This window comes from Lutra lutra, chromosome 5 (assembly GCF_902655055.1).
Source record: "Lutra lutra chromosome 5, mLutLut1.2, whole genome shotgun sequence".
NCBI lineage: Eukaryota > Metazoa > Chordata > Mammalia > Carnivora > Mustelidae > Lutra > Lutra lutra.
The window spans coordinates 15,952,078-15,977,569 of NC_062282.1; the positions used below are offsets into that span (position 1 = coordinate 15,952,078).

At 33.9% G+C, this 25,492-nt stretch overlaps 1 protein-coding gene across 1 annotated transcript in view; it reads right to left on the reverse strand.

The window, feature by feature from the left end:
- CDH18 (cadherin 18) overlaps positions 1–25,492 on the reverse strand; it is a 482,604-nt gene that overhangs the window by 231,264 nt on the left and 225,848 nt on the right. Inside the window, 1 exon segment of the mRNA XM_047731353.1 lies at positions 24,224–24,518. Within this exon segment, the coding sequence (XP_047587309.1) occupies positions 24,224–24,518 (295 nt within the window).

The following is a 25,492-nucleotide window of genomic DNA, read 5'->3' on the forward strand; positions in this document are numbered from 1 at the left end:
TATAAGCAGAAATATGATTAGCAATTATACATACTCAGAAGGGGAGGGCTGTGTGGTGTCTAAACGATATCTTTAATAATGAATAATAAAACACAACGATGATACTAAATGCTGGCAAGAATACTAAGAAACTAGGTCACTTGTACATTGCAGGGGGAAATGTACGTTTAGCAGATTCCTATAAAATCAAACACACATTTAACATACAACCCTGAAAATTGTAGTCTTGGGCATTTATGCAGAAGTAATGCAAACACATGTCCACATAAAACAGTGCTTGCAAATCTTCATAGATATTCACAGCAGCATTATTTGTAGTAGCCACAAACTAGAAATGACCCAGATGTACGTTACTGGGAAAACAGTTAAACAGACTGTGGCAATCGATGTTATGGAATACTACTCAGCAATGAAAAATAAACACGCAGCATGACACATGCAGCCATTTGGTGAATCTTCAAGTAATTATACCCAGTGGAGAAAAGCCAGTCCCATAAGGTGATATATTCTATGATTTCATTTATTTAACATTCTTGAAATGATGACATTTTAGAAATCATTAACAGACTTCCAGCTGCCAGGTGGAAGAAGTGGAGGTAGACTTAGGGGATACTGGTTATAAAAGAGCAACATGAGGCATCTTCATGATGTTAGAACTACCCAGTATTTTGATTATGGCATGGGATACATGAACATAGACCTGTGATAAATCACATAGACCTAAACACGCATACAAGTAAAACTAGGGAAATCTAAACAAGACTGGTAGATTAAATAATAACACATATGTGTGTGTGTGTGTGTGTGTGTGTGTAGAATGGACTACTATGCAGCCAAAATATTTTGGGTGCATAGTACTCCATTCCACCCACCCACGCACACACACTGGAATACTATGCAACCATCAAAAAAAACCCACACAAAATCTTGCCATTTGCAATGACACGGATGTAACTAGAGGGTATTATGGTAAGCGAAATAAGTCAATCAGAGAAAGACAATTATCATAGGATCTCCCTGATATGAGGAATTTGAGAGGCAGGGTGGGGAGTCATGGGGGTAGGGAGGGAAAAATGACACAAGATGGGACCAGGGAGGAAAACAAACTATAAGAGACTCTTAATCTCAGGAAACAGAGGATTGTTAGGGGGGATAGGAGGGATGGGGTGTCTGGGTTATGGGAGGGATGTTGTGAGGGTATGTGCTATGTGAGTGCTATGAATTGTGTAATACTGAAGATTCACAGACCTGTACCCCTGAAGCAAAGAATACATTATATGTTAATAAAAATATAAATAAAATAAAATAAATACTAAAATAAGGGAAAAAAGTTTCAAGGACTTTTTCTGTGATGTCACAGTTGTTCTATACCTCACATTCATCTCTCCAACGTATTCAGAGAGTATCAGTAGGTAGACATCTACAAATAGAAATTGGTTTAGGAGGAATTTTTGTTGATAGCACATTGAAGAAAATTAAATCTGTAGGAAGTGCCCAGAAAAAACTACAAAAAATATGAAAAGTCCATATTGTAACTACAGTGTTACAAAATTATATTAGTCAAATCCTTGATTTAATTTGAAAAATGCTATTCATATTGGGCATATACAAGAATTACTGAGATCAAAAGAGAGAACGGGGGGGCGCCTGGGTGGCTCAGTGGGTTTAAGCCTCTGCCTTCGGCTCAGGTCATGGTCCCAGTGTCCTGGGATGGAGCCCCACATCGGGCTCTCTGCTCAGCAGAGAACCTGCCTCCTCCTCTCTCTCTCTGCCTGCCTCTCTGCCTACTTGTGATTTCTATCTGTCAAATAAATAAATAAAATCTTTAAAAAAAAAAAAAAGAGAGAGAGAGAGAACGGTATAGACAGAAAACATTAAAATAAAGGCCATCTTTTAAGAAGCCACACTTATAAAATCCTCAATTTTAAAATGTTCTCTGGCTTTGCAATAGTTATTTAGGTTTAAATTGTATTTAATGTCTTAAAAATAGTCCCCAAGCAATCATTCCAAAGAGAAAGCTGAGAAAGACAAATAGTCCAACATCACACCTCCTTTGTGGTAACTGGCTGGGACACCACATGACAAAAAAAAAAACAAAAAATAAAATTAAAAAAAAATTCGTTCCGCTTGGCTTAGTGTGTTTATAAAAGTCCAGCCTTGTTAAGTGAAAGCTGAAAAGTATGAATGCAGGGAAAGGTGAAATGAAAAACAACAAGTAAAGAAAAAAAGAAAAGAAAAAAGGTAGCCTGGTAGTGTTGACTAAGTGATGGTAAAAGTAGTACAGAGAAGTGAGCAGAGAGAGGATCCAGGAGAGAAAAAGAAAATATATTAACTCTCTACCCTGGTCAGAATGTATGGCCACTAACTGTTACACATCTCTATATAGTCAGTCTCACAGGTGTTTGGCAATTCTGATTACTTGTGTGAAGTAAGGTAGAGCAAATGACCTCTATCACTTTGCTTTGATGGCATCTGAAGGTATCAGACCACCACTGTAAGTACACAGACTGCTGGTCAAAGGGAGCTCACATTTATGTACAGCACAGCCCAACTGAAAGTCAGCCTGCCCCTTGAAACACAGTAAGGGTAAAAATAAAGAGCCAGGATGGAAAATAAGTCCCTCAGCTAATTGTTCTAAGAATTTCTTACCAAGAAGAATTGGTAAGGGGGTTTCAGGTCAAAAGAAAAGAATATATATATATATATACATATTTTATATTCTTATTGACTTGAAACCTAGAAGGCAACATTTTAAGAAGCATTAGTGCTTTTAGAAGTTCTTTTACATTAGAAAAAAGGCTTTGGGGGGCTGGGGGGCTCAGTCGGTTAAGGGTCTGCCTTGACTCAGGTCATGGTCTCAGGGTCCTGGGACTGAGACCTGAATCAGGCTCCCTGCTCAGCAGGGAGTCTGCTTCTTCCTCTGTGTTCTCCCTCTCTTTCTCTCTTTCTCTCAAATAAATAAACAAAATCTTAAAAAAAAAAAAAAAGGTAAAAAGAGTGCCCTTTTTTTTCATTAAAAATAGATAATAAAAAATAGATCGGTTTAGGGTGTATGTTAAGGGTTGAATTGTTTCCCCTCAGAGTTCATGAATTGGACATCTAGACTCTAGCACATCAAGGCAATCTTATTTGGGAATAGGATCATTGTAGATGTAATTAACTAAGACAAGGTCAAGTTGGAGTAGTGTGGACCCCTACTCTAATATGCCTGGTATCCTTATACAAATAGGAAATTTGGAAACACACGCAAGCACACGTAGAGAATACTTCATGTGAAGATTAAGACAGAAATAGGAGTGATTCCTCTACAAACCAAGGGCACTCAAAAATTGCCAACAAACCACTAGAAGCTGAAGGGGAGACTAGGGACAGACCCTATTCTAGCATTTTAGGAGGGAACATGACCCTGCTAACACTTTTGACCTCAGACTTGTAGCTTTTGGAACAGTGAGACAAAAACTGTTGTTTAAGGGGCGCCTGGGTGGCTCAGAGGGTTAAGCCTCTGCCTTCGGCTCAGGTCATGATCTCAGGGTCCTGGGATGGAGCCCCGCATCCGGGCTCTCTGCTCAGCAGGGAGCCTGCTTCTCCCTCGCTCTGCCTACTTGTGATTTCTGTCAAATAAATAAATAAAATCTTTAAAAAAAAAAAAAAAACTGTTGTTTAAGCTACTCAGTTGTACTTTGGTACAGGAGCCTTAGCAAACTAATAAAATATGTTACAGCTACAGTGGAAAGAAATTACGTTTATTCTCAGAATTTATAGGTGTTCTTTCACTAAATCTGGATAACAATCTAAAGTTACAATTCACATTAAAATGATGGATAATTCCCTTTGCTATTTGATGCCAGCTATATCATAAGTGAGATAAAATAAAAAGTTAATCTCACAAGTTGATAAATTATATTAGATAGAAATTAGTGGTATTTGATTATTTTTTTTTAATTTTTTTTTATTTTTTTTATTTTTTTTTTGGTATTTGATTATTTTAAACATTAGGCACTACTAGTGATATAACTGTTGACATTTTTAAGTAAATTAATGAAATATATTAGTTATGTTAATGAAGGATTTCTATTCCTGGTTTAATGTTTAAGAGAAAAAAATCAGTATTTAGGTATTCTGAGAAGGGTATCCCACATTAGACAATTCAATTCCTCTACTCATGCTATGTGTCCTAATTATATACATAGTAGAACAGAGAAAATTATTCTTTATAATGCTAGATTTCTAAATAAAAATATATGAAGTAATCCCTAAAAGTCCGTTAGTCTACTAAAATATTAAAGTAATCTAAATTTTCTGGAAATTATTATATACATTTGGTCAATAGATATTAAACCAATAGCCCTATATAACTAGCTTCTAATCAAAGAAAACTTTAAAAGTGCTTTATAAGTTTTCTTAATTTTTACAACCATCTCCCATGAAAAACAATCATAGAAACATTTCCTTTTAAAGTATCATTGGCTACTTAGTACACAATATTTTCATGTTAAATATTTCCTGTGGCACACACTTAGCTGTTCCCATGCTAAGGATTAGTACTTTTCAGCTGATTTTCTATACAAAAAAATCTAAAAAAAAAAAAAAGATTAAAGTACATAAAAAAGCTTTCAAGATATCTTTTCTACTATAAAACGTAAGCCCTGTTTCCTTTGGGAATTGCCCTGTGTCACTCTTTTCATTTGGTTTCTTTTTATACTATGCTTTATAAATAGCATGTATTTTGGAAAGTTACATATCAATGGAGAAGCAGAAGAGTGGACTTTCTTCAAAGTCTCTAAAGACCAATTTCAAATATTTAATAAAGCATTTTAATACAAGCAAATATTCTCTGAGATTGAAATCATTATGCATGACTTGTCAGAGTTCACAGCCCTGTGAAAATCTCAAGTGAATTAATGTTGAGCAAGAACTTTTGAGTAAAAATCAGCTGAGGATGTATGAAGGCAGAGAGCATCTCTATGAAGGAATCTCATAGGACTTAATTCTCAGAAGGATTTTCCAGGGATTGGGAAAAAGCAATAGTTACCAAGATACAGCTTAAATTTCATTCTACACAGGAGGACTGTAATTTCACCAACAGAGCAATAACACAGGATTCCAGTCATCGTGTAATTTGATAAAGCTTTGAGTATTCACCCAGGACTCATTGGATTTAAAAAAAAAAAATTGTTCTGCAAGAACACTTCTGAAACATATGGTACCAAAACAAAAATCACTGTTGTAACCATGCATTTTAAATCATGGCTATCATTAAGTTCTGTGTATTTTCAATTAGATCCCTTTTATGGAAATGCTTAGTGTAAAATTGCACATTATTCAAGTAAATTTTATATTATAGTCCTGAAATAGAAAAAAAAATCATTAAGGAAGTAATATGCATTTACTACCAATGATGTGAAAAGCACTCCTTTATATGCCATTCAATTTAATAATGACATTAATCTATTAAGAAAATTACATTTAATGCTATTTTACAGATGGAGGTACAGAGGTTCAAAAGGTTGTGTAGTTGACAATTAGAAAAGGCAGAATTCAAGCCTGGTCCTCTCTGCTTTGGTATATGACATTCTTTCCTCTGTATTCTATCTCTCCAAACAGTCAGGATGGAGTTTAAGAGATCCATTCAGTTTAGTCTTCCACATTTTGGCGTGCATGTATGTTCCCTTGATGGTATGTGATGGCAGTCCAAGTGCATCTATGTCGGGAGAGATAGTGTTGTATTTCACCCCTCTGTCTACGTGCTCAAAAGCCAAGTCATTATATACATTTTATAAAATAAAGATGTGTAGTAGAATAGTTAGGGGAAGCATTTGCCTGGTACTGACAACACTGTTGTGCTTTTCTGCAGCCTTCCTCACCAACAAATAAAAACAGATGCTAGAGGAAAATTGCAATATTGCAATACAGGAAAATTGTAATACAGAAAAGAAAGGTGTGTCTACCCCTGTCTCTGTCTACCTCTCCTCCTCCCTCCCTCCTTCTTTTGGCTTAAGATGGTATCTCTGGCAGTGTCTTGCTTTTCTGCAATAGTCCCAGCTCCCTCTTCGCTTCCTTCTTCCATGGGTCCAGGCAATCAAGCCCAGCTCCTGGGTCAGGTAACACTACTCTTCCAGCCCTAGGGATACTAAACTCCTTCCCTGGTTGTCTCATGGTCCACGACTTTGTTTTTCACCTCTCTTTTCATTTCTGTAACTGATTCCACTATGTAACTTCTGCTCTTGATCTAACTGGCGGTGGATTTTATTATCCTGCTTAAATTCTGTAATATAGAAGGTATTAACAGGTTTCTCCCCAACCATCCTTCATTGCTTTTGAGTAATGACTATACTTTACCAAAGAAAAGGTTAGGCTCTGTACTTGATTCTAATATAGTTAGTACTTTTAAATAAAAATCTACGTGTTCTTTATATTCAAGCTTTAAATTAGTCAACATATTAGAATCTGATGAACATAATTTGGAGAGTTGTTCATTGTATGCAAAATAAAATTATGTGATCTTTAAGAGAAAATGCTTTTTGAAGTGGAGAAAATTTTCATATATGTATGAAAATATCATATATATACACACACACATAATTGAAAACTTTAATACTTCTCTGAGTATTCACCAATTATTGGTTTAATGTACTGTGTGTGGTAATTAAGCCCATGTACTATTGCTGATTTAACACGTTTCTTACAAAAATTAGAATTGTTTCTATAAATAGCTTTACTTTTCACTGTTTGGAAAGGATTCTATGAGAAAAATTTTAAAAATTACCAAATTCAGCATTGTTCTGAATAATGCAATATTGTTTCAGCTGAATTTTCATTCAATAATAACAAAACCAGAAACAAAACCAAAAACAACAACAAAAAAGACAACACAAAACGGAATACAAGGATAAAAATATTTTGTCCTTGCTTGATAACAAAGTTGTCAATAAAAGTTCAGAAGAATTTACTAAAAGATTATAGCTTATACTCATAATATATACACTGTTTATTATATATACGTATTTATATAATGTCTTAATATTTATATTTACACAGATAATTCATATTCAATCACTACCTTTAATCACTGAGTAAAAAACTGTAATTTATTTATTTATTTTAACCAATTAGCTAGGGAAATGGATTTCTAAAATAGCATAGTAGCACAGTCTATGTATTTTTAAAATAGTGAAAAACAAAACAAATTACAACTAAACCATATATACATACAATTAGAAGCCTTTTTACTTCTTAGTTCCTATACCTACTCTCACCAGATTCACTTTTGAGTGTACCAAATTTTGGCCTACTGCTTGTTGTTTCATTAAAATTTAAAATTTTAATTGTATCACAATTGAAAAGTATTCATTGATATACCATAACTGAAAATGAAGAATTCATTGCATCAGAGTTATCTCCCAATACCTCTCCCATTACATGATTTAATTACATTATTAATTTTAATTATGTTACCAACTTTTATCACTATGGATAAAATGGTTAATTAAATTCCTATATTTTGCTTCAATAATTTTAGGCAGCAAATATGCCCTTAATGATTTCTGAGTAACTATCAATACTTTACCATCTTTTCACTTTTAATTTTTGTTAGTTATATGTTTTAAGTCATTGCAATATACATTATATCATGTACTTCCTCTACAAAAAATTATTTTTGTGATTTTTCTATGTTTTTATTTGAGAGGCTGGATATAAATGGACAATGTCTAGGCCATATATAAAAATAGAACTCTGACTCATAATCTGTAGCAAGCAGTTCAAGAAATCAACCTGCTATCTACAATAAAGAACCCAGGAGACAGGCTACTTATTTCCATAAATCATGCATGTAGGAGGTTAAATGATTCTCCTTAACAACAATCTAGGAAGTCAAACGTTCAACCCCAAATGACCAGGATTTGATCAATAACTTACAATAACTGTACTTTCTCTGCAGTTTTCCCCATTTTCAACTTAAAAGCAATCAGATAAAGCAAGACTCACATTCTTAACCAATCACAAAAGATGTTCTGTTTCTAGGTAGCTCACCTATAGCTTCTCTGTGACAACAGCTTCCAATCATGGCACACTCAAAACTTTCTCTTTTGTCCACTATAAACCTCTCACACTCTTCTGCCTGATTTTGAGTCTCTGCCAAAATGCAAGTGATTGTGGTTAACTCTCTTGTTACAGCAAACTCTGAATAAATAGACTCTGTTCTTTAGCATTTGGTTGGTCTTTGTTTATTTCCATAAATTATTTTTTAAAAAATCAAAAATAAGCACTATTTGATTATATAAAAATATTCTCTGCAAAACCAGTTAATGTGACTCTAATAATCTGAAAAGATGCAAAAACCTTTATTTCTAAGATTTGTCACAAAAATTAGAATGTTACAAGGGTCAAGATCAAATGATTTTTCATAATTCTTAGTGCATATAGCATATTTCTACTTTTTTCTAAACCCAATATATTCTTCTATCTTGAAATCCTGTATAGTTTAGTAATTTGCTAAAGGTCAGAATATGTATTTTTAGAGTATTCCTGTTTAGGCACTAGATGTGGCTGCTGATTTTTCCTAATCTTTCCATGCCTGAAATTTTCTGAGTCTTTTCATATCTAAAAAAATTATTTTCTCTAATATTTGATAATTTTGCTGCTGGGATTAAAGTAGAATTTTTTTTTAAGATTTTACTTATTTATTTGACAGACAGAGTGTGAGGGCATAGTCAGGGGGAGCAGCAGAGGGAAAGGGAAAAGCAGGCTCTCCTTTGAGTAGGGAGCTCGATGTGGGGCTCGATCCCAGGACCCTGCGATCATGACCTGAGGTGAAGGCAGATGCTTAAGCAACCGAGCCACCCAGGCGCCCCTAGAATTTTTAATATAGTTTGCTATTGCCTTTTCATTTCTATCTTTGCTCATGAAAACTGTAATATAGAGAAATATTTGTCCTTAAAAATATTTTTTATGTTACATTTTAAAATTTCTTCATTATCCAAGGATATCTGATATGTGGGTTTTCAAATTAGTAAATTAGTTTTCCTGTTTGATGTTTATTTATATTTCTTTAAGTTGAAAACTCAGGTTTTCTTTTGTCCAATATTTTTATTCTCCCTTCCACAACAAAAGTAAAATATTTCCAGTTGATCACCCTTGTCTACTACTGAGTCATATAGGTGTTCTGCTTTGCCTGGTTTGTGCTACACAATGCCTGATGTCTCTGGCTTTATTTGTGAGATCTCCAACTTAGTCTTCAGCTATGTTCATCACATAATTCAGTCCACTGATTATTATTTGTTTTAATTTCAGCATCTTATTTTAATTTTAGAAATCTATTTCTTTTTGTTCCCTGAAAACTTTACTATTTATTTCAATGTACTCTTATTTAATGAATGCAATAAAATCTCAGATTTCAGTTGAGAAAAGTAGATTTTTAATTTAAATTAAATTATCTGAATTATTCCTATTATCTGTAACAGATATTTATTTGATTTATTGTAAATCCTGTTTTTTCTATTTAAAATATTAAGGTGAATTACTATTTTTAAATGCCCTTACTAACCAAAATGATTTACAGATTCAGTACAATACCTCCCAGAACCTCTAAATTCATATAGAAACAGAAAAGACCCTGAATAGCCAAAGCAAACTTGAACAAAAAGAACAAAACTGGAAGCACCTCACTTTTCGATTTCATGATATATTACAAAGCCACAATAATCAAAACAGTATCAAAACAGATACGTAGAGTAAAACAGAATAAAGAACCTAGGAGAAAATATAGAGGAAGCTTCTTGACATGGGTCTTGCCAATGATTTTCTGGATATGACAACAAAATATGGAAAACAAAACAAAAATAGACAAATGGAATTGCACCAAGCTAAAAAGCTTCTGCAGAGCATAAAAAACAGTCAACAGAGTGAAAACACAACATTGGAAATAGGAGAAAATATTTGCAAACTATATACTTGGTAAAGAATTAATATCCAAAATATAAAAGAAACTCACACAACTCAATAGACAAAAAAAAACAAGTAGTCTGATTAAAAATATGCAAAAGATCTGAAGAGACATTTTTCAAAAGACATGCAAATGGCTAATGAGTACATGAAAAGGTGTTCAATGTCATTAATCATCGGGGAAATGTAAATGAAAAGCACAATGAGATATGACTTTATATCTGTTAGAATGGCTGTTCTAAGAAAGATAAAAGATAAGAAGTGTTGGCAAAGGTTGGCAAAGGTGTGCAGAAAAGGGAACCATTATACACTATTAGTGGAAATGTAAACTGGTATACCCATTATATAAAGTAGTATAAAGTTTTCTCAAATTAAAAGAACCATCATATGATCCAGTTATCCCACTTCTTTGTATGTAAAAAGTCCAAAGTAAATGAAATCACTATCTAAAAGACATATCTATACTCTCATGTCACTGCAGCATTATTTATAAAGCCAAGATATAGAAACAACCTCAATGTCTAAATGTCCATCAATAGAAAAATGACTAGAGAAAGTATAGTAAGAAAAAAAAAATATATGGCATATATATATGGATATTGTTCAGCCTTAAAGAAGAGGGAAATCCTGCCATTTGCAACAATGTAGATAAAACTGGAGGTCATCATGCTAAAGAAATAACCAGGCACAGAAAGAAAAATATATTATCTTACTTATATGTGGAATCTAAAATATTCAAACTCATAAAGCAGAGAGTAGAATGATAGTTTCCAGGGCCTATAGGATGAGGGAAATGGCTGGGATACTTCAGTAAATTTCCCTCACTGGGAAAAAACATAAAGCACTTTGTAAATTGCACCCAGAGACAAGTATAACAAATGTCTTCCTTTGTAAACTCCACTGTCATTCCCTTCAGAAAAGCAATCTTATTGTATTTTGTATGTCTTTCCATAACTTTATTTTGGTTCATTCAAAAGTCTATCATGTGATTATGTATATTCTACACAAAACACTCTGCAGCTTCTTCTATACATAATAATACGTTATGGATATTTCCATGTTCAACTAAACAAATATAATTTCAATATCTACATGACATTCTACATTGCTTTTTGATGCACATTTAGATTTTTCTAGTTTGTTGCATTTTTATAGCTGTGGAACAAATTATCATAAAGACTTGAATAAAACAAAAGCCATTCAATTTTCTTATATTTGTGTGTGTGTGTGTGTGTGTGTGTGTGTGTTGCTATATACACACAATACTGTGATGAGCTTTCAGAGTAGTGCCCTCTTCCAAAGGAGCACAACTTCTCCAATATTCCATGGTGCTTTAGAGGAACAAGGTAATGGATGTAAGGACCATTTCATTTAAGAAGGCCAAAAAAAAAAGGTCTGATCTGATCTTCTGAGTTCTCTCCTTACCAGTGGAGGGGCACAAGAAAATATCTTTTCATTTACTAAGATGGGAAGTGAAGTTAGCTAAGAGAAACTCAGGGGATCTCAAGAGGACTTGCAAATGAAACAGAGAACAGGCAGCCATGACCATCAAAGACTGATAACTGAAAACTAGTAGGAAAAGAGACATCTGGTAGATGGCACCAGGAATCCACAATAGCACAAACATTCCTCTTGCTCAATTGTGCATCTTTACCAGATCACTCTCCCTTTTATCTCTGCCTCATTACTGTACCTTCTAATTAGAACTGATCACAGTGTTTTTATTTAATTATTCATCACCATGCTTTTCCCTATGATTGATCACTATGAATTTACTCTGTATCTAACGGTTGAGCTTACCATACCTCATGCTGAGCCTTCTCTCTATACCTGAACACTGAGCATTCCACTTCATACCTGATCGCTATGCCTTTACTCTAGACTAGGTTATTTTTCCTTTGCTCTGTATATGACTCTGACAAAATGAAGAAAACATCCAAAATGGTATCTCAAAAAAGTAATTTGAAATAGTAGAATTAGCAGTCAAGTTCAGTGAAAAGTGAAGTATTGCATGTCTGAGTTTTGAGAATGAAATTTCAACATCATATGTCCTAAAACAGTGATTTCACACACAAATTTTTTTGATTTATAAAACTTTGCAATAATTTCAACGTATGTGCTTTCATTAAAACATAGGGTCAATAGCACACATTAATTAATTTAATTAATTTAAGCTATGTTTATTTAAACAAAGCAAAACATTATCTCCATCAAGAGACATGTCAAGCTCCAAGGCCAATTTATATAACAAAATGCACCACTGACCACTATGGAAGTTTCATTTATCATATTTTTGCAACTACACGCACATGACTTGCATTTAGAACTGCCAAAACTCTGATTGCTTTGTTTTGTATTCCAATTTTGTACACTGAGGGGCATACACATGAAAATCATTCTTTGAATATATTTTATTAAAATATATTCAGCAAATATAAGGTTTGTGAATTGAGTCCATCTTATGATGAAAAAAAAAATCCTAGTGAAGTATTTTCCATTATAAATTGATCAGTTTTCTTAGGGGAATTCCAAGTCTAGTTTACTTTCATAAGGAGTAAATGGAGAAACTAAGGAATCAGCAGTAGCATAAAGTGTAATCTGCTGATTCATATACCTCTTTGAATAAAAATGAGAAACTAGATTGCCTTAAGTGGTCTTTTTTGCATTTACAACTAACTTTGTTATATATATAAGAAAATATTAATCATTACTCAATGAAGCAGTAATAAATTTTTACCAGGTTTAAGAACAATGTTGTTCAAAAAATTAAGAGGCAATATTTCTTCAAAATCTTTCCTCAAAAACCAAAAAAAATCTTTTCTTCGAAGTATTGGTGAAAAGGGTCAACATGTAATTATTCAATAAAGATTGACAGACTATGATTTCAAGTGATGTGGTTATAATAATATAACAAAAGTAAGACAGCAAAACTTCTGGGCCCCTTCTTCAAGAACCCTTGAAACTTGCACTTTTATACTAGTGAAATGCTGCTCTAGCAGTCCATATGAAATATGTTCTTCCAGTCCATAGGTTTTCATTTCACTTTGTCAATGTTTCCTTTGCTATGTAGAAGCTTTCTTCATTCGATGTAATCCCAGTCACTTATTTTTATTTTTGTTCTTTTGCCTTTGGTGTTAAATCCAAAATATCATTACAAACACCAGTGTCAAAGAACTTATGCTTATGTTTCCTTCAGGAGTTTTACAACTTCAGGTATTTAACCCATTCGAGTTGATTTTTGTTTATGATGTAAAATAATGATCCAGTTTCATTGTTTTTCTTGTGGCTGTCCAGTTTTCCCAACACCATTTATTGACGAGAATATCCTTTCCCCATTATATATTCTTGGTTCCTTTGTCAACAATTGACCATATATACATGAGTACTTCTGATCTCTCTATTCCATCGATCTAGGCATCTGCTTTTTGTCAATACTATACTGTTTTGATTACTACAGCTTTGTAATATAATTTGGAATCGGGAAGTGAGGCCTCCAACTTTGTGGGCCGTCCCCACCGAAGATTGCTTTTGCTATGAGGTGTCTCTTGAGGTTCTATGAAAATATTTGTATTGTTTGTTCTAGTTCTGTGAAAACTGCCACTGACATTTTACTGGAGTTGCATTGAATCTGTAGGTCACTTCAGATAGAATGGACATTTAAACAATAGTAATTCTTCTAATCCATGAACATGGAATACCTTTTCATTTATTTGTGTCCCCTTCAGTTCATTTTATTGATGTTCTACAGATTTCAGTTCACAGATCTTTCACCTCCCTAAATTTATTCCTTAGTATTTTATTCTTTTTGATGATCTTATAAATGGGATTGTTTTCTTAATTTGTATCTTTCTTGTAGTTCACTGTAAAATGGAAGCTGTTTTGAGCCACTAGGTTGTGGGTTGATTTGTTACAAAACACTAGCTAACCAACACAAGAGATAAGTTATGAGAAAAAAAAGGTTGTGAAAATTAGAAATTTTTGTTCAGTTTTCACTCTTATTAGTTGTCCAATGTGACTCCTCACAGGCACTTTTAATTTACCGTGTAGCAGAGCAGTGTCAGCCTCATTTCATTGAAATTATCTGCTTCTGAAGTTATGCCCCAGAGTAATGATTTTAAAATGGCTACTAGAATCCTGGAAGCTATCCAGGGTGAAGCTCCCAAGATGTTTGGCCAGAACTAAATCAGTCCCCAATAAGCAGTCCAATAAAGTAAGCACAGCTGGTGTCTCTTGTTGCTCTGCAACAAAGAACACAGCTGCAAATGGAAATAGGCCTGGGAGTTAGAGATTGGAGAAGAACAAAGACATGAAAAAGACTAGGATGTTTCAATGCATCTCCAAGGGCAAGGCACCGTGTGGTTCTTGAGGGTCATACAGTAAAACTCTTTATCTTTTTTTTTTTTTATGCCAAACTAAGAATCAGTGCTCCACTGAAGTTGAAGCTTATAAATTACATACTTATAGTCTTAATAAAATGTAATATTTTGTTCTCTCTCCCATAAATCGAGATCTATTATTTCTATAATCTATTATATCTTAAATATTAGTAAATTAATTTTACTTATAGGTATCTTTTATTAATACACAGAAGAAAAGAAGTAGAGATTTATATGATTCCTTATAGATACACTGTTGTGAAAAAAAAAGATGTGAAATTTACTTTCAGGCAAATCACACTGTGATCTAGTATAGTTACTCTAGAAACAAAGTAATTACTCTAGAAATAAAGTAATTATTTTTGAAAATTTAGAGTGACTAAAAAAACAACTAAAATTTGACTGAAAAACAATTAAAACATACCAAAAACTGTTGATTCTAGGTAAAAGGAAGACTATAATTGCAAAAAATTGGGGTATATTTCTGTAAAAAAATGGAAGAGGAAAAATTATCCTTTAAAACTATTATTTTTTTGAAGGAATTGCTCAATATACATAATAAAACACCTTTACCAGCTCTTTATAACAATATGACATTCCAGTATCACTAAATGTCTTGAGACACTTACAAAGTCCTTTCTGAGAATGGCAATGCTGTTTACGAGTACCTTTCTCCTTATGCTATTTTCATTTCTTAAACACCACACATGCACTAGACCTCTGGCTCCAAAAGCAGGTGTAATTTCATCCCATAGTTATTTTCTTCTTTGTGTCATGATAATCAGTATTATTTACTTTTTATTTCATATTCTTAAAATTCATCTCTGAAGAACTTAAGACTTTTAATAAAGTTATGTTAAACCAAAAAGTTAAATAAGTACTTCTTTAAAGTTCTTTGAATGACAAAGAAGAAAATTCTTGTATAGAATAACTGCTAGGAGGTGGTAAAGTCATAAAGACTGGAATGATAATGTACTGCATACCAGAAGAATAAAAAGAAAGAAAAAAATGTTAAACATTCATTGATAAAATGTGTGCAAGTGTCTTCATGGACCTATCCAGGTCCATATTATTATGTCATTCTGTCCACCCATGTTCATTTTGTTTTATTTGAGGTATTTTTAGGTAAATAAAAAAAAAAAAATTTGCAACATGACACCCAGTAGTTACAAGGCATTCATCATAAATTAAGTGGTCCTTTTCTAAACCAACACTATAACAAAAAGCAGATTTTCTTTTTTTAAAACGAGAGTCATAATGACTCTCTAGTAATCATATAGTTACACTTTGTTCTGTGCACACAAATAACCTAACTTTACCCAATAGTGCACCTCACTGTTTTCATAATATAATATATTTTAATATGGCAGATAATGTTAACCATGAAAATTGGTGACCCGGGCAGATAGAATTGGTTTTGGTCATAAAATATATGAGTATTCTAAGACTATGAGATTCCTTTGGAAGTGACTATAAATTTAACAAATAGCATATTCTCCAATTCATGTTTCTACTTTGAAATGCGTTAAAAATTCTTCCCCGCAGAGAGCATTTGGCAATGTCTGAAGACACTGTAATATGGTGGTGATAGAAAGGAACATCTAATGTTAGGAGGCCAGAGATGCTGCTGAACATCCTACAAAGCATAGGGTAGTCCCCCAGCAAAGAATCATCTTTCTAATATGTCATTTAGTGGCAAGGTTGACAAAGCCTGCTGTAGAGGGGTATGATTCATAGATAATAATTGAAATTACACGATGTAAACCGAAGAGGTAAGGAAAAACATTGTATTGAAACATGCATCTAAAAACACTCATTCATTTTGCACCTTTCTTAATTAAATCATCCAGGATGCCACAGACTTTGCTGATTATTATTATTCACTGACAAGAAACATGCAACCGCATTTTGCTTTAATCACTGGTAATAGAGCACACAGCAATTACTTGGAGGCTCCATGACTATTACTTAGCATGAAAGATATACAAGAAACAATAATGTTAAACACTTGCACACCCAGAGGTCTCTTGTACTGTCTTCTCTGCATTCTCATAGCACATTCAACTAAACTGTAAAGGGAATTCACCATTTGCATGACAATCCTGTTTATTTTCCCTTTAACACATGCGCACACTCATGCATGCACATACACGCACACACACGTACACGCACACATGCATACGCACAAACATCCCTAAGCAGACCATAAACCCACAAGGAAGACAAGATTTTTTTCATCATTGTATATTCTATGTGGAATCCTCGTCTGACAAAATCCCTGCACACTATGTAAGATTCATTGAGGACATCTTCTCTAAGTTTGCAAGTGAATTCATTGTCCACTTTATGGTTCCCTTACATTTGCTTATCAAACACTATATTGAGATTTTCTGTTTATACGTCTGTAGCCTGTTCAAGTTTAGGGATCTTGTTTCCTTTTTCTTTCTTTCTTTTTTTTTTCTTTTTCTTTTCTTTCCTGTTTTTTACCATTTTATCACTAGCCACTATTAGTTCTCAGCACATAAAAATGACTTCTCTTGGGGGTGGGAGGTTGGGGGCACCAGGTGGTGGGTATTGTAGAGGGCACGGATTGCATGGAGCACTGGGTGTGGTGCAAAAATAATGAATACTGTTATGCCGAAAAAAATAAAAAAATTTAAAAAAAAATGACTTCTCTTTCCAGAAAGAATTAAAAACATACAGAAAGACAGTTTTTTTAATGGCTAGGGAATTCAAAACCCAATTAATGAGTTCGTCAGACACCATATGCTGAGAAAAATTTTTGTTGTCACCTGTCTACACTACTAGCCATTATTAGTATTAGAAACCTATATATCTTTAAGTATTACTGTTATTTAAAGTGGCTTTTTATCATAAGCCTGCATTTCACTTTTTATTATCACTATATATATATATGTGTGTGTACATATATATACACACACTTACATATTATATATAGTTTTTAATAAAGAAGAATGCACTTCTCTGATAACAGATAAAACCACAACCTATTTTTTGAACTAAGCGCCTTCACCAGTATGTTTCTTTTTTTTTCAGTATGTGTGTTTCTTTGAGATAAGTCCTATGTGCACATACACTGTATAACACACACTTATCTGTCTAAAATAATCCATTCCACATGTATTTCTGAAAACTTTTTTCTCACTAAAACAATATAGGTCTTCATACGTCACTATATACATACAAATTCATTCATTTTAGGACTACATAGATAACCTGTATGTGTTTGAAGAGTCATTTACTTGAAAACTTCCTTACTAGTAAACTTTTCAGTGTGTTTCCAATGTTTCACTATTATGAATAACACTGTGATGAACATCCTTTCACATGTATCTTTTTAAAATTTGTTTTTATTATTATTTTTTAATTTATGTTAGTCACTGTACAATACATCATTAGTTTTTGATGCAGTGTTCCAAGATTCATTGTTTACATATAACACCCAGTGCTCCATGCAATACGTGCCCTCCTTAATTCCCACCTCCAGGCTCACCCATCCCCCCAAACCCCTCCCCTCCAAAACCCTCAGTTTGTTTCTCAGAGCCCACAGTCTCTTATTGTTCGTCTCCCCCTCCAACCTCCCCCTTCACTTTTTCTTTCCCTCTCCTAATGTCCTCCATATTATTCCTTATGCTCCACAAGTAAGTGAAACCATATGATGACTGACTTTCTCTGCTTGATTTATTTCACCCAACATAATTTCCTCCAGTCCCATCCATGCTGAAGCAAAAGTTGGGTATTCACCCTTTCTGATGGCTGAGTAATATTCCATTGTATACATGGACCATATCTTCTTTAGCTATTTGTCTATTGAAGGCCACCTTGGCTATTTCCACATGTATCTCTGTGTGACCATGTGAATGCATCTCGTGGTCTATAATCCACGAGACCATGAGCTCATTCGGTCTATAATCTAGATTGTGTAACAAAAGGATATATCCTCAATTTAAAATACTGTTAAATTGCTATCCAAAACAACTGTGGGACTTCACCTGTCTGTTAATGGCTCTGTACATTAACAACTTGGTGAATTATCAGACTTGTATACTTCAGTAGGTGAATGTTTGTTTCTCCTTCTCTTTCATGGTTTCTTAAATTACTAATGAAATTTGAGGTTTTTCTTTGGATAATTAACACATATCATTTTTCTGTGACGCTCCTGCTAAAGTAATTTCCCCATACTTTTATTTGATTGTGACATATTTTTGTTATTAAAAAAAATCTCCTTATGTAATAAAGATTAGTTCTCTGTCAGCCAGGCATGTTAAGCAGTATTTTAGTTCATCTTTCATTTATTAGGTTTGGCATAATTATTTGACACCTGTATTTTCAAATGTTTTTTCATCTAAATTCATGTCTTAGTGATTAATGCTTACTGCATCTTATCTTACATTAGAAAAACCCTTCATATACGGGTTTGTTTTGTTTTTTAGTGGTTGTGTTTTCATAAGCAGGTTCAGAGTTTCAGTTTTTATGCTTTAATCACAGATTTATTTACTATGAACTCTGTCCTTAAGTGTAGGGAAAAATCACACTATTCTATTGTCTCAACATCAGGAGCACACAGGTCTTCCACCTGAGCCCACTCCTGAACTCAGTTAATGAGGCGATTTTCCACTGCTCGATAGCCCCATTTGTTTCACTGTGCGCAGTATCTCCAATCACAAGGTTTTTTAGCTGTCGGCACACATACGCGTAAACTGTCCATTGTCTTTATCCACACTATATCTACTGTACACATTTTGGAGTTGTTAGAAAATTCTTTTTCTAAAGCATATCCTTATTGGACTCCCTAGGCATTAGATTTCCAATATAAATAAATGTCTATTCCCTTACTCTCAGGCAGTGTAAGATTAATTTTCTTCTTCATGGTATGTAGCCATCCCCAAATCCAATCCTTTAAAACAAAGAGGAACATCATAATAACATCAAACTTATCCTCACATGTCAAGAAAGGAAACCCCCACTTCTGACTCAATAAACTGCATAGATTCTGGAACATCCAGTATTTTTGTTATAATTGTTCCATAAATAGCCTGACCCAGATTTTATATTTTTAACTATATTAAAAAAAAAAAACTGGGAACTTAAAGGCTGAATCTCTCTCTGGCTTAGCAATCTTTTCCAGTTGTACTTCTTACTAGCCACGTAGTCTTCATCAAATTATCTAATTCTATGTATCAGTTTTATCCTCTGCAAAACAAGGATAACCATAATGGTGCCCTTATGATGTGAGCACGAAATTACTACAAAGTACGTCCAATGCCTGGCACATAGTAAGTGCTCAATAAATATTCCTTGATTTTTGTTTCAGTGATCATTACCATGATTGCTTTGACAACCTGTAGTCAGACCCTGGCAAACCTAACTGGTTGTTTTGGGGTGATCAACTTTTGATTTTCTGCAGAACTCAAAGTCAACATTGAAATGTTCAATGTCCTTTTCCCTGCTGATCAAAACTTCTATGGATGCAATTGATTCTACAGCTGATTGCAAGCAAGATTTAAAAATCTGAAATCAACTGTTAGCTGCATCATAGGCAAAAAGGGACATAGCTGTCATAGGACAATCAACCGGCACCACAAGTGCATAGAAAGAGAAATAAATGCTGACTTATGTGTCATTCCCAAATCAGGGCACTTCATGGAAAATGGCATCGTTGTTTTTGATCTGATGCTGAAACCATTCTCACCATTCTTTTGGATTCAGTATTGGTTTTAATTTTTTTGCTTTTGGGGTCCTTGTTAAATCTAGAATTTGTCCAAGTACCCATTCATATTCCATGTAGCTGTATGTATCTGAGATCCAACAAAAGAGCTCAAATGAAAAGAGGTTTACTTTGTTAAGAATGATTTTGGCATTGGCAGGCCTGGGATAGAACATCAGCTCTGTAATAGAATCATTCTTCCAGACCCATTTAACTTTCTGCTCCATCTCACTTAGCAGGAGGCTTCCACCCTTACGGTGCCAGTGGGCTGCATTTCCGTACCACATCTGCACTATGGGCCAGGGGTGAAATACGTGCGTCCTAGATGAAAGGGAGTGGTGGGACATGAATATGTGATTCTGCCTCATGTCACCCCGAACAAAACTGATTTGTGGCAACACTAAAAGACAGGCTGAAGAGCAGTTAGAAAACGAACAGTATCCACCTAAAGGGAAGAAGCCCAGTCTTACCGTTTATAACAAATAACTTATGTTCGTGTACATGTGTATATTCAAAGCAGGGCTCGCAGAACACCAGCTGTCCTCGAGCAGCAGATGCCTTATCTATCAGAACCGTGATGCTATCCTCAAATACTCCCCCCGCCTCCAGGCTTATCCCCTGCAAGCCCTTACAATGGGGACTGGCAAACTTTTTTCTGTGAAAGTCAACATGGAAATACTTTGGGCTCTGTGAGCCAAATGGTCTCCACTGCAGCTTCTCAGTTTTTCCACTGTAATGCCCAAACTACCCGAGACAATATTTAAATGAATGGGTGTGGCTATATTCCAGCTAAACATTATTTACTAAGCAGACAGCAAGCTGAGTTTGTCTCCTCTGCCATTGTTGGCTGGTCCTTCCTCTATAAAATTACTTTTTAATTCTAAAATCAGAATCAATGCAAATATCACCCATTCTACAGTACACATGTAAGGTTAGTTCCTCCCTCCACTAACTTTCAGAGCACCTCCTATACTAAACACATATTAAAATGTACATTAGATGTTATGATGACGCTTTTTTATCTATTTTTTTTCTTAGTGAGTTCTCTCTCTCTCAGTGGAATCATGCCTAGAAGCACAGTAATACAGTTACACTTAAAACCTGCTCTGTTTTGTTCTTTTTTCTCTACTTTTTTTTTTTTTAATGGATGCTTTTTTTAATATGAGAGAGAGCACTCTCTCTCAGGGGTGGGGGGGAGGGAGGGCCCGAGGGAGAGGGAGAAGCAAACTCCTCACTGAGCAGGAAGCCTGACACAGGGCTTGATCCCAGGACCCTGAGATCATGACCTGAGTTGAACTCAGACACTTAACCGACTAAGCCATCCAGGTGCCCCCTTTTTCTCTATTTCTTTCACATATTATATATTTCTCTCCAACCATACTCATCTCAGTAGAAGAACTCAGGAATATTATTTCCCACTCCCATCCTCCTGGATGAACAAAGAAATGTTGTGGCTTGTTCCTAAGTCCTCAAACTATAGCCTGTGCTGCAACATTTCCTTTAAGCTTTATGATTCTTAGATTGTACCGTATCCTTTAGCACCCTCAAATGTACCCATTTTTATTTAATTGTGTACACACAAAAACACGTATTTCAGGGTACATTTCCTATGTATGTATACATATATATATATATATGTATATATATATATATATATTCCCCTCTTCTTGTCATTTTCCTTGACTTTAAGGATCTTTGTTTGGATTCATTTCAACAATTTCCAATTTCAACATTTTCTCGAATATATTTTTAGGTAAGATAAGGTGATGATCTTCTTTCTGGATCCTTCCCCATACATTTCTTTTATCTTGAGAAATGAATCGTATTTTGATGAACAAGGGATTTGGGGCTTGAGTTTGTTTGTTTGTTTCTTTGTTTTTTCTTTGTATGTTGTACATTCAACTGTCAATCAGATTCTAATATTTCAAGTGACAAATATTATATATATAGATATATAAATTTGTAAGTAATTTTAAAATATTTAAAAGTGTAAAATTTTCCTTTATTTGGGTTTTAGGTAATTGGCCAGGATTTACCCAGGTTTAATTATTATTCTAACCCCTCCTCAAAAACTCTATTAAAAGAAAAAAAAAAACTCTATTAAACTCATAAATTCAGGATGTTCTTCACCTCAAGGAAAAAAAAAATATTGTCCATTCCTTCATTTACTGTTTTGCTGCCTGGGAACATATGTCATTCACATGAAAGGTCTAATGAATCTCATCTTGTACCACAATTCCCAAATTGGGGGTATTTTTTGCTCTCTGATTTTTAGTTACTTCTTCCAGTCTGATACATTATCAAGTTCCAGGACAATAATTTGGATCATATCAATGATCATTCATACCCTAATCATATACTGACACTTTGTGGTTTATGAGTTGCAGAAACATGGCTCTCAGTTACAGAAATCTCTGTGTAGTACCCCGACAACACCGGTGCTCTTGTTTCCTCTGCTCAGTACACTTGCTTGGTGATAACTGTTCTGCCTGTGTTTTTCTTTGTTGCTTTGCCCCCCTGGTTATAGCGGCTTTGCTTGTGCCCCTTGGCACTCTTATGTAGCCTCTAGAAGTATCCTTACCAATGGCATTCTCACAAATGGTGGAGTCACAGAGCTCTTCTCTTGTGAGACAAAAGGAGATTAGCAAATGGGGTGTCAGTTCCTTGACAAGGTGAGAGAAGGAAGTCTGTTCTAGAGTTTCCACATAAACTCTCACCTGCCAGGCTTCATGGTGTTGAGCTCCTCAGTTTCCCTTCAACTTTCCTTATAGAACAATAAGCCTGAGTGACTTCAGGGCCTCTCCCCAAGTTCTCTGGCTCTGATTCCTCTGTTTTACTCTGGTAGAATGGCTTTCTACTCTGAGACTCTGATCAAGAACTAGTCGTGTCTTTCTAACCTGCTTCTCCAACAGCTTCAGGAGTCATCTGCCTAGCTCATGAGAACTAAAATGGACTGGAGCAGGGAAGGGAAGAAACTACAATCTTCCATTAATAACCTATATGTATACAGGATGAAGAATGTTAACTAAACTTGTTGTGGAGACCATTTCACGGTGTAAGTGTAAGTGAAGGTATTTTGCTGCACATCTTAAACATATACACAGCTGTATGTCAGTTATATCTCAAAAACATTTTAAAAATCAAAATTAAAAAAGCTTATATATGTTCAAATACATAACAATTTGATTAATGACTATAATAACCCTAGCTCAAACTAATAGTCAATAGACTTACATATATAATAATGTTCACATATAAGCTCAAATACATAAAATCTTTACTCAAAAATTGTGTTCTAAATCCCAGCTTAGAGTCTTACAAAGATAGTCAAAAAAGTATCATAGTTGAACTTCAATTTAATGATTTAGAAAATTTGTCATAGGAGATAAAAACAAAATATAAAGTAGCTACACAGCAGAGATCTGTTAAGTGAAGAGAAAGCCCCAGATCATCAGAGTGGCTAGAGACCTAGATCATAACCCATCAACTGCAGGGTAAGCTCTACATTCAGGAGAACATGGTATCAATTTCTTCTTGGCTATTTTCTAAATACACAAATTTGGGAAAATCACCTCAGTATGGTATGGTGGCTTATACATCTTTAAAATTGTATACAAAGTACTTTAATGATTATTTTATGTTTTAAAATAGGGTATGTAAAAGCTTATGAGTATTTAAAAAGTTTTATTGAATATGGTAGCTATTACTTGCATTTTTAATGTTATAGTTTGGTCATAAACTGAAAGCTTAAAAGACATGTAGCAAAAGATTTCAGACATTATAATGTCTATTTTTATTCCTGCAAATTGTCCCCTTGAATGTGTTGGTATCTTCGTAGCATGATACATGAGGAAATTGTATGGTCAAAACCTGTGTCAAGCACGAATTGCTGGTGTTTTCCATTAACATTTTTTTTTCTTTCCCTGATGCATACCATTATCTATACTTATAAGTTCAGAAATTAACATTAATAATATTATAATCTAGAGCCAATATCTGTATCTAGAACCAATATTCTTTAACATTTTAAGCCACATGTAAATATTAAAATATTTTGAAATTTCTTCAGATTTCTGCACACACAAACAGAAAATGAAAAACTGGTCTTTAAATGATGATTTTGTTTTTGATTCTCAAAAATACATTAACTGCCAAAGTAAACAATGATTATTCTTACCCATATCCGACATTTCAGGCACAGTAACGATATATGGTCCATCTGTGAACTTTGGAGCATTGTCATTGATGTCTTGTACTTTGATTATGAACTCGGATTCAGGTTCAAGAGGCTTGTTTGTTCGTCTGTCAATAGCTTGGGCATGAAGCACATAGTGGGTCTTCTGCTCTCTGTCTAGGCTTTTCGTTGAGTGGATGTCACCAGTGGTATCATCAATGATAAATATAGTCCCAGCACCTTCTCCAGTAAGAATGTACTTGACAGACCCATCACCTTTGTCTGAATTGGAGTGCAGCTAAAAAATAAAAATTAAATAATTTAGCTTGCAATTATATTCCAACCTAACATCATGTTACCTTAAAATTATCTATATATAATTTTTAATTTACTTTAATCATCACTTTTATCTCCACAGAGTCCCATAGATTACTACAGTCATTTATTTTTCTACAGTTTTTCTCTTCTTGGTACTGATGTGGATATTTTTATCATGACCTAAAAAAGGCAATTATTGACTTATGGGAAATTAATAGATAATACTAGTTAAAAGAAAAATAATAACCCTTAATGTTATTCTACTAAATCACCACATCACTAACTATAGAAAATAGAATTGGAAAAAGAAATCACCAGTAAATACTTTCCCTTCAATACTTTCAGGAATAATGATTTTTTAAAATTAATTGTTTGGCATTTTATTTAAGATTTTAAATTTTAAAAAGAAAAATATATATGGTAGGAGAAAATTCAAATTGTTAAAAATTTCCACAAGAGAGGCACTTATTTGTTACAGAGATATTAATTTTATAATTTGAAAAAATTTTACAAAGAATATTTTCCAAATTAATTGTTCAGATTTAGAACATTAAGAACATTAAAATAGATTAAAATGGAACATTTTATTTTTTAACTTTGTCTGTTTATTTGTTTGTTTATTTATTTATAGTGACCTCTGTTCCCAGTGTGGGGCTTGAACTCATGACCCTGAGATCAAGAGTCACATGTTCTACTGACTGAGGTCAGCCAGGCATCCTTTCTCTTTCAGTTATGAAACTCTAATTCAAAATTTGTATCATAGTGGTCCATTTAATCAGTACATAGGCCTATTTTTATAATTAATTAAAACACAGTAACAAATTCTCACTCATTAAAATGAAAATAATGGAATATCATTTTAATAGATATTGTAGAAGTAATATTTCAGCAGAAAAGAAGTATTTAGTAAGAAAGATAAATATATATTAAGATAATTATAAAACTTTTTTGTTA